Here is a 10,752-nt window from a genome sequence, read left to right on the forward strand (position 1 = left end):
TTCTGTGAAGTCAAAGCAACAATATTCAAATTAGAAATTAATGAATATGACACCCAGATCTTATTTCTTTTAATTTTGGTTGCATAAAATTACGCGCCCTTCAGACCAGAAGGATTTTGTCATTTAAAAGTAGACATAGGCAGACAATACACGTAAATCGCTGTTTACTAAAATGAAGAGTATAAAATTTGCAGCTCTAGTATGCAAAATGCATTCCTGATGTGGTGGTGGAACTTTAAGGTTGCATGCTTCGATTTGTAGGTTATGTCTATGTTTATTTAAAATTGGTTATGTGAAAAAATGATTTAAACTATTGCATGTACAATTTCTAAACCATGAGTTTAGGGAGTAAGATATTCATTCCTAATCGTTGCTTAGGATATGTAAGCAACCACATACCATTGCAAGTGCGTTACATAAAGAATCGGAAAGAAAACTTGATTGTTACATGTGTTGGGAAGTCTTTTCATACCTATGGAGTATCCCATTTCGGATTATTAAGTGTAAGTGGGTTACATCCTTCAGATATAACATGTATGTCGTCGGATGCCTATCATATCTACACTGCTTGCGGTACAACTATTTACGCATGGAGACGTGGAACAGAATTAAAACACACTTATAATAAACACAGTTGTGCAGTACACATTTTGTTACCATTTGCCGCACATTTAATTTCAATCGATGTAGAAAATAAACTTTACATCTGGGATATTAAAGAAGAAACCATTTTTCTCGAACTTCAGTTTTCTGTTGATGACTTTCAAATAACCACGATACTCCATCCAAGCACGTACATAAATAAAGTCTTATTGGGATCTGAACAAGGAAGCCTGCAGTTATGGAACATTAATACTGCAAAATTAATTTATTCATTTAAAGGATGGAATTCACCCGTAACATGCTTGGAGCAAGCACCCGCACTCGATGTTGTAGCTGTCGGTTTACAGAATGGTAAAATAATGTTGCACAACTTAAAGTATGACGAGACAATTATGGATTTCACTCAGGATTGGGGCACGGTAACATCAATATCCTTCAGGACAGATAATCATCCTATAATGGCCACTGGCAGTGTAACTGGACATATAGTCTTTTGGAATTTAGAGGAAAGACGAGTGGCTTCACAATTATTAAACGCTCATGGAAATGCTGTTGCGGGTATGATATGTTTACCAAATGAACCTTTGGTGGTAACCTCTTCGTGTGATAATACGTTAAAGTTGTGGATTTTTGACATGACAGATGGGGGAGCACGGTTGCTACGTATTCGTGAGGGTGAGTTTTAGAACATCAATTATGGATTTATTGCATGCCGTATTTGTAGGTCATTCTGCACCCCCGTCCTTTATAAGATTTCACGGATCAAATGGTCATAATATTTTAAGCGCAGCATCGGATTCTACCTTACGAATATTCAACACACAAACAGAGCAGTTTAATAAAAGTTTAGGGAAGGCTTCGTACAATCGTAAAGCAAGTAAAAAGCGTGGACGTGGTAACTATGATCCTTTAATAATGCCTCCCATTACACAATTTACATCGGAAGTAACAAGAGAAAAGGAATGGGATAATATTGCCGCAATTCATTCTGGTTTTACTCCTCAACTGTGTAAATGAAATCACCTAATTTTATATTTTTAGGTTTATCAATTATAACCAGCTGGTCATATGATAAATTGAAAATGGGGGATTTAAAGCTGCAACCAGAACGATTGCATAAAAAAAAGAATCTATCCAAATCTTCTGTATCGGCTACTAGCATATGTTTGACACATTGTGGGAATTTTGTCCTTGTGGGCTACACTGATGGTTTTATTGATAGGTGAGTAGCGTAGACAGTTAAATAAATTGTACCAAATGCTCAATTTTAGGTTTAACATTCAATCAGGTTTGTGGCGTGATAGTTATGGCACTCCTAATGCCCACGAGGGATGTGTCCGAGGAATTACCACTGATAGTCTTAACCAGATTACGATATCTGGTGGTAGCGATGCCAAAATACAATTCTGGAAGTTTAAAAATAAAGGTAATTATTTCATTTACATTGATGGAATCCTTGTGGTTGTTGAAAATGTTTTAAATTATACTTTATACTTTGTTACAGGATCTATGGCGGTGTCTGTCTTATCACTTTCTGAACCAGTATCTTTCTTTAGAACCCATCAAGAAAGCTCAATGCTAGCTGTTGCATTAGAAGATTTTACAGTACTCATCGTCGACACTGATACCAGAGCCATCGTGCGACAATTTGACGGGCATACTGCACAAGTTACAGATGCCACTTTCAGCATCGATTCCAGATGGCTAATTACAGCTGCAATCGATTGTACTGTGCGAGTGTGGGATGTACCATCGTCTCAACTGGTAGATCAATTTAAAACGGAATCTGCTTGTACATCTCTTAGTATGTCGCCTACAGGAGAAGCATTAGCAACTACTCATGTCAATTACTTGGGAATATTCTTATGGTCTAATCGTACACTATATTCAAAAGTAAGCTTAAAAGCCCTATCACCTACAGATGAACCGGCTCTTATTTCGCTACCTGAAGTTTCAACATTCACTGAAGTGCTTAAAGCTGAGGAAGTGGACAGTGATGAATTTATTTCGCCTGAACAAATAAGTTTAGAACTCGTCACCATTTCGGGTCTGTCTTCGTCACGCTGGTTGAATCTTTTGGATATAAACATCATCAAGAAAAAGAACAAACCAATTGCACCACCTACCGCTCCTAAAGCGGCACCGTTTTTCCTTCCAACAGTGGCATCTCTCGAATTCAAATTTGATTTAACACATCAGAACGACAATGCAGCGAGTAAATTTTTGGTACCTGAAAGTCTATTAAGCTTATCACCGTTTGGTAAGATTTTGAATACCACAGCAACGACAGATGACTTCAACCCCGTTATTGAGAAGCTAAAAACAATGGGGCCTTCGCTGATCGAGTTAGAAATAAAATCTTTGCATCCACAGGATGGTGGATCGATTACTGTTATGCTCCAATTTTTGAAACTAATCGAGTTTATGTTAAAATCAAATCAGAACTTTGAACTAGCTCATGCATATTTAGGCGTTTTTTTGAAGGAACATGCCAGATTTATAGCCTCTGAAGAGATTCTGAGGGAGTATTTAAAAAATGTTAAAATATGTCTAAGTTCCACATGGAATCGGATACAAAAGAAACTTTTTTATAATCTTTGTGTTGTAGAAAATTTGAAAACGATGTGATGTAATAAACGCAATATTGTTAAATTTTATTAACCCTGACTTCATAGCCGCTCAAATATACAGGGTGTTATATAGGGTGGTAGATGAATCAAAACAAGCACTTTTTCCAAATACATGCATACCTGTGTACACACAACAAATTTCGTGGAATTCTCACCATTTTAGTTGTCAAGCCAAGAATTGCAGTGGAATTTTTTTTCTGAATTTTCAAAAACTAATTTCAGATTTGTGATTTTGATAATCAAAAACCCCCAGATACAAAAAAATCAGAATTTTTTGTACCTCGATTTAGGGTGGGCTCTCATGGTAGGAATTTTGAAAAAAATTTTGTATCGGGAAGGGCATACCCCAAAACCTATACAAAGACATGCCACCAGTCTTCGTAACTCAGAATTTGACTATTCCTTTAGAGAAGTTTATAGAATACGAACTTGAAGGGGCAAATGGAATTTGTGAACCAACTTCAGAAGAAAACTTGGGCAAAGCTTAAGGAAAACAGAGAGATTCTTTAAGGAAATTGAGATAAACCTGAAGAAAACATAAGAACTTTAATAACTAGAACAGAATTTGTTAACAACTTTGGGAATGTTTAAGAGGGATTTAGGATGCTTAAAAACAAAATTAAGTGGAAGTTAAAGTTATTTTTTAAAGGATTTGTCAGGTAATTGGGGATTATCCCCTATTAAATCACATTGAAAACTTTGAAAGTGACCCTATGGTGGGTACAGTAAGTAATTATAGGCACGCACCTATACAGGCTGTTACAAGTATGTAAAGGTAGAGGGGAACAAAACAAGCACTTGTTCCAAATAAACAGAGGGTCTAATGTGTTTCGTTTGGGAGCCACCCCCACAAAAGTGGTAAAATTTGATTTCTTAGCAACTGTAAAAATTAGAAAGACTGGTGACATGTCTTTGAATAGTTTATTACTAGCAGCACAGTGTGTTTAAGGTGAACAATCGATGACAATTTCGGACACCACCATATTAAGGGGGCTTATTCTGGATCTTCTGTTAGTCAATTCTCAAAACATGGTGAGCGTTCACACACTGGAAAATTTACGACTGCGCCACTGACGTATCCCTTATCACAGTCAAACTGTTCAATTTTCATTACTAAAGCCGAGAGGAGAGAACATGGTACAAACAAAACATTCAGTTATCATTGCTCAAGGCAATGTTTGGTAAACAATTGAACTCTTTATAGCTGCCATATTATAATTAATATCAGCTCTCTTTAAAATACCTCAACTGAATTAATTAAATGAATGGATATTTTGAAATAAAAACCATTATTAGTGTTGGGACATTTAACACTAACTGCTTGCATCAATCAATCAAATCAAACAAAAGCAAGTTTTTTTGGAACAAAAACCAACATATTAAATAAAAAAAGTCCTAACTAAAATAAATAAAATCTATATATGCGCAAGAAACAGGAACACAGTCCTAAAAATTAAAGTTTGGTTAATTTAAATGTATGTATATTTTCATTTGCATTAACAAAAAAAAACTTAACAATGGCGATGGGTTTGTTTAATATCTAAAACGTCGAAGAGGAAACTATAGAGCACGGCCCGATTTGAGCACTATAATGTATGTATTAATGTAATTGTCCTGTGATCAAGGTTTCTGGCTATTTCTTTTGGTTCGTGGTGTCGCCACTAGCACTAAAGGTATATATAAGTTTGGTTTCGAATCGCGTTATTTTTGCCAAGATTGATATATGAAAAACCAGGACAGTACAGCTAATTCCGGTACAATCCCGCTCATGTGGCAAATCTGATTGTGGACTCTACAATATAACAAAATGTGTACGTACTATTGTTTAAAATGATATGTAATAGAAAGACCATAAATCGATTAAGTTTGTTATGTAATTACATAATTTTTATTTAAAAATTAATAGTAACATATCTGAAATTTCTTAAGCTTAAATTGTTTTAATTTATGGTGTTGACACTCCTATACAATTTGTAATTGTAGTATGTTCTTACCATGGATTACACAAAACAAGGATTGGCTGAAATTACAGAAATGTGATCATTAACAACATAATACATAAATGAAAAAGTGGCTACTAATAAATACACATTATTTTAATTTATAACAATAAATGGTTTGCATCATCTATTTAAGCCGAATGTAAATATTTATAGTAACAACTTGTGGTTACATGTGAAAATTTACAAACCTACGATGTACCATAAAAGATTTATACAATCTTAACCTGCCAATTTAGTACAATGATCAACATTTTTTGAAATCGAATAAAATGTACAGTTTAAAAAAGAAACGGAAAAGTTCAATAATATTAATGGAAAATAAGCATATAATTTATCTAATGATACATTTCAATCACAAGTTTATAAATTTTTAATACGAAAAACAACACAATGAATAAATGGCCTAGTAACATAAAATACCCAGTGACAAATATCTGTTATAAAAAAAATAAAACATAAGAATCTACATCAGCATATAAATGTGCAGTAAAACAGCTGAATTCACTGCTAAGTCACTAGCTTATGTATAGAACATCCATGATTAAATGAACTAAACAATATACAGTAATTTGTGTTGTAGGCATAATCACTATTTAATGCTGTTGATGATTTCTAAAATTGATATATATATTTTTAATTATCACTGCCAGTAAAAAAAAACTTACGCAAAACTATCTTAAATTGGTTTTCTCAAGATGTTACTGACAGCACTGCTTACGTACACTATCTGTGTTCATGGTAGGTTTCACATCAATTGGCTCAACGTTCTGCGGTCGAATGGTATCACCTTCCGGAGGATCTCTAATTTGTTTTTGTGACACAATTCGATAGATTTCTATAAGTTGAATTGTGAACTAAATTTGACGTCCAATGCGTTTGTCTTACCTGTGAGTATATTTTGAAAAGCAGTGTCAACATTAGTCGAATCGAGCGCCGAAGTTTCAATAAATGACAAACCGTTTCTCTCTGCAAATCCTTTCGCTTCGTCTGTAAGAACAGCGCGCAAATGCCTAAGATCTGATTTGTTACCAACCAACATTATAACTATGTTTTGGTCTGCATGGTCACGCAATTCACGTAACCAACGCTCTACATTTTCGTAAGTTAAGTGTTTAGCTATATCGTACACTAACAATGCTCCCACAGCACCTCTATAATACGCTGCTGTTATAGCACGATATCGTTCCTGACCAGCAGTATCCCATATTTGCGCTTTAATTGTTTTACCATCCACCTAAGAATGCAAAGTATAATAATTAGTGATGCAATAAAAAACAAAATTGACATGGAAAAATATGCAAAATATTTAAGATGTCTGTCTCACTATGCAATAATGATGAGAGGTGTTTCACTTTTGTATGTACAAAAAACGCCGCAGTCGATCTAGAAATCCTTCTGTTGCTGCATATTGATATTTCCATTGCACAAACCTTTTGCTTGCACAACTGTCTTTACCAATAAAACACCAAGATCAATTTAAAAATCATAATGTTGTTACTTTTGTAATACAATTTTTAAATGAAGAATAGTACCTATATTAAAGCATAAGTTGCAGAAGGCGCTATATTCTAGCACGAGTTCAAGTTTCGAACCTGAGCCGCGTAGAGGCGAAGGTTCGAATGAACGAGTGCTAGAAAGGCCTTCTGCAACATATACTTTATACTATTTTCTCTGTTGAGCATTTTAATTGTATTAAAAAAATTAACAATTCTGACATTTTCTGTAATAAATATTTCAATAAAGAAATTAAGTTGGCAACACCAACAATTTTTCAATAATGAAATTAAGTTGGCTACGCTACATTTTGAAAAAAATTCAATTTAACAAGCGCGTCAAATACGAATTTGTGCAGTATATTTTAGTTTTTTCAATAAAAAGTGAATAATGTGCGAAGAAATTCTTCCTTCCACTCCTCCAGAGCTTCGACAGTTAGCAGAAGAGACTGTTCATAATTTGCTACCAGGCAATAATTTCACAATTATTCTAAAAGTTTATAATAATTGTACATTTAGTGACAAAGATTAGTTTTGTAATTTTGTTAGGTTATAAACCCTCATTTGTATTAAATGTGGATTTCTCTAAGTACCTACACTGAATTTTCAATACCTAATGATTTCAATTACCCGTATCGTTAATAATGTTATAACAATAAGTGAAATTAGTCCACATTTTACTAAACCGTTGAGATAAGTATTAACGTCTAAATCATCCAGGCAGAACTTTGAATTGAACATTCGCGTATATGATCAGCCTGGATGATTTAGACGAGCATGCCAACCACTGAATACTAAATGTTCTTAAAAATCTGTCAGTTGTGGAAAATAGTTACCAAAAATAGTGTTGGAATGAAACTCATTCCAGCACTATTTTTGATATCGGAATACTGTCATTATAAACGCAAAACAGAGAAAAGATTTTACATTAATTACCAATAGTAAGGTTAGGCAGAGTTTTACATCTAAAAACACTTTAAGCGATTACATACCTTATAATATCGTAAATCCAAGCCATATGCGTCTTTAAAAATCGAGTTTATATAAAACGTAAAATAAAGCAAATACAAGAAACAAAGTGTAAAGTAGTAACGTGAAGCCGTGACAATTAACAGGTGACACTGTCAATACGATAGTCAGTATAATTAATAATAATTATAGCACGGAGTGTACCGCATCGTTTTGGAGGCTTTCTATTGGCCAGTTTGGAATTTAGCTCCAATATGGTGACCAGAACCAACGACCAATCAAAAATGAGATACCCTGGTATTGTGCATGCAGGTGGCTGTAGCGCAATATTGCAGCTATTTGACTAATATGAAATTAGTTTTTGAAAATTCAAAACAAAAATTTCACTGCAATTCTTGACCGGCATTAGGCACGTGCAAACGGCGATAGCAACTCCAAGGGTGAATGATCAGGTGAAAGGGCAAAATTCAATACAAATACCTTAAATCTCCAGGGTGGCATCTCTCTGTGGACCACGCTATTTTGCAGTAACTTAAAATTACTGAAAACACTTGCAACTACAAAGTAATTCTCAGAATCGCTCTGCATTTTGAGACAGGTATAGCCAAGGGACTGTGATTACAGCAATACTTGTAGGTACATTTTTTCAAGAGTGAAACACCCCTAGGTTAACCAACAATGGAGACTTTGTTTAGAGCTTAAATAAATTAGTTGAAGTTTCCCCTCCACACATACCTATCTGCCACCTCCATGAATGAATCACTCACAACAGCAAATTAAAAATCGGTCATTACTAAATACACAATAAATGAATATTCAGTAGGTCTTAGTCAGTGATGATCAGTAAGATTTATGTAAAATTGACTTTTTGACATGACCTTAATTATTGATCACACATTAAAAAAGCAAAAATGAATGATTATGACAAATGACACATTTTACAAAAATTCATTATCGAGTCCTATAAATATAAAATAAATAAATATGATTACACTCACCTGTATGCTACGTGTGGCAAATTCTACACCTATCGTTGACTTCGATTCCAAATTAAATTCATTTCTAGTAAATCTGGCCAATAAATTACTTTTACCAACACCAGAATCCCCGATTAAAACAACTAAAAAAATTAAATTAATTCAGTCACCTAGAACTTGTAGTCCTCTAAAGGTGCAAAGTACACAATTCAGTTTAATTGCAACGAACACACATTTCACTAGTGATATCAAAAAGAACGAAGGAAATCAGGTGAACCACAAACCACATTAAGAGCGTAGACATCCCGCATTAAGAAAGTGAAGAATTTATATAACAAAGGGCATTTTAATGCAATATTAACCTAAAATTATGTCCCTTATTCCTATGGAAACATTGAGACAACAAAACTGTTTAATGGGTCACTGTTAGTTGGACACAAATAGAATGTTAATTATACTGGTATATTATCACAACATAATTAAAATAAGTCAATAACTTAAATGGAGACACTAATAAGAATGAATACGGTTGGGGTTTAATATCCCTTGATTATATTACAATTTGACCCTTGACTTGAATCTTCACAAATGATTAAAATACTCTATTTGTGACGGCATACGTCAAATTAGTCATTTATAATTTTTACAGGTAAATTCACGCGTAAAAGGTCTGAAAACATTCCACTCGCACTTATGTGTACAACAAAGTACTTACCCTTAAATAAATAATCATATTCGTCATCCCTTGTATTCATTTTATTTTTTTTTCAGATATGCAATCCTCCCTAATACGTAGGTATAACGTTCAACTAAAATAACACAAAACAGCAACTATTGCATTTATCACTGATCAATATTCACAATGCCACGTAAATAATTTTATCACAGACGCATTTCTAATAATGGTACAATCTTCCTATTCGCGATTGTGGAAATAATTTTGGTATAATTTATAAATACTAATAAACAGAGAACAAAATGGAGCCTCGTATTGTTTGGTTTCCTCCTTTTGTACACGCCCCTTCTTGTTGACTGTCACAATATTTAATGGCGCCTGCGCATTTGTCATAAACTGACGTTTAATGTCAATTGAAGCCAGGTTTACACTATCACACGAACATCGTTTCATTTAAACCACACTAACATACGACCCGAAGTTGGATTACTTCTGGCAATGACTCATAGATGGCATGAACACCGTATAAGATTAGTGTCGTTGGAAAAACGAATATGTACTTTTTTGCGATCCTTTGTAAATAATTCCAAATCCTGAACTAAAGTTCGGTTAATAAATTAGATTCATATAGCATTAGTCGGTTGGCGGATTAAAATCTGAAATTGTGTTCCCTATTTTTGACACGCCACACTATAATGTACACAAAAATTTAGATTTACCCGCTACTTTAAAATTAATCCTATTCGAAATTAATTTTAGAATTGAATAGTTTCGAACGTGTAATCAATTGAAATCATGTTTACACAAGTTGAATGGACGTCCACTTACAATAAGGAGTTCATTAAACATTTTCGCCCCTAAAAGTTCTTTTAATTCATAAAATAGTTATAATTTTAAAAAATATCTTATCTTGAACACTTTGTTCCCAGAAACCCATTTATTCCGACTTGGAATATAACTTCTCAATTTAGCCTCACAAAGTTCGACCGATACCTACATTAATTTAAACTCCACAATGATCTTTAATCTCAGAGGTTCTCACTATCATAAACTCTCACTTGAACTTTAGCTCACAAATTCTAACTGTCTAATTTTGACCTCTATGCAACTATCTATAGAGTTCGAATTTCTAACTATCCAGAAATTCCAAAGATTGGGATTTTCGATTTTACCACGGAAAATAATTTTATTTCTGTAATTCTGATTTAATTTCGAGAATTCAGATTTGAATCGGTAATTTAAAGCTTTATCGCAGTAATTCCGACTTTAGCAGTAACCTTGGAAATTCTGACTTAAAATCAATATTTCCAATTCTATTTCACAAATTGCTAATAACGCCTTAATGTGGAAGCCCAACAATTCACAGAAGTAGAAATTTCGGACTTCACCTCAGAAATTTCA

At 33.8% G+C, this 10,752-nt stretch overlaps 2 protein-coding genes across 3 annotated transcripts; one reads left to right on the plus strand and one right to left on the minus strand.

Annotated features, from left to right (window-relative positions):
- Nucleotides 1-218: 218 nt before the first annotated feature.
- Nucleotides 219-3,260, plus strand: LOC116164110 (WD repeat-containing protein 36). Its single transcript, XM_031478238.1, has 5 exons — nt 219-1,278; nt 1,328-1,594; nt 1,645-1,825; nt 1,875-2,029; nt 2,108-3,260. The coding sequence occupies exons 1-5, from the start codon at nt 336-338 to the stop codon at nt 3,229-3,231; spliced, it is 2,670 nt and encodes an 889-aa protein (XP_031334098.1). The 5' UTR covers nt 219-335; the 3' UTR covers nt 3,232-3,260.
- A 2,241-nt stretch (nt 3,261-5,501) lies between these two features.
- LOC116163605 (ras-related protein Rab-11A-like) lies at nt 5,502-9,716 on the minus strand. 2 transcript variants are annotated; one of them, XM_031477622.1, is made up of 6 exons: nt 9,537-9,716; nt 9,391-9,484; nt 8,697-8,818; nt 6,122-6,470; nt 5,902-6,071; nt 5,502-5,848 (listed from the first exon to the last, which is right to left on the minus strand). In XM_031477622.1, exons 2-5 carry the CDS (start codon nt 9,428-9,430, stop codon nt 5,935-5,937), a joined length of 648 nt encoding a protein of 215 aa, XP_031333482.1. In that variant the 5' UTR covers nt 9,431-9,484; nt 9,537-9,716; the 3' UTR covers nt 5,502-5,848; nt 5,902-5,934. The 2 variants fall into 2 exon arrangements, with proteins under 2 accessions (XP_031333482.1, XP_031333481.1); XM_031477621.1 differs by having other exon boundaries at nt 9,391-9,716.
- Between the last annotated feature and the right edge of the window lie 1,036 nt (nt 9,717-10,752).

Source organism: Photinus pyralis, unplaced genomic scaffold (assembly GCF_008802855.1).
Source record: "Photinus pyralis isolate 1611_PpyrPB1 unplaced genomic scaffold, Ppyr1.3 Ppyr1.4_LG2, whole genome shotgun sequence".
Lineage (NCBI taxonomy): Eukaryota > Metazoa > Arthropoda > Insecta > Coleoptera > Lampyridae > Photinus > Photinus pyralis.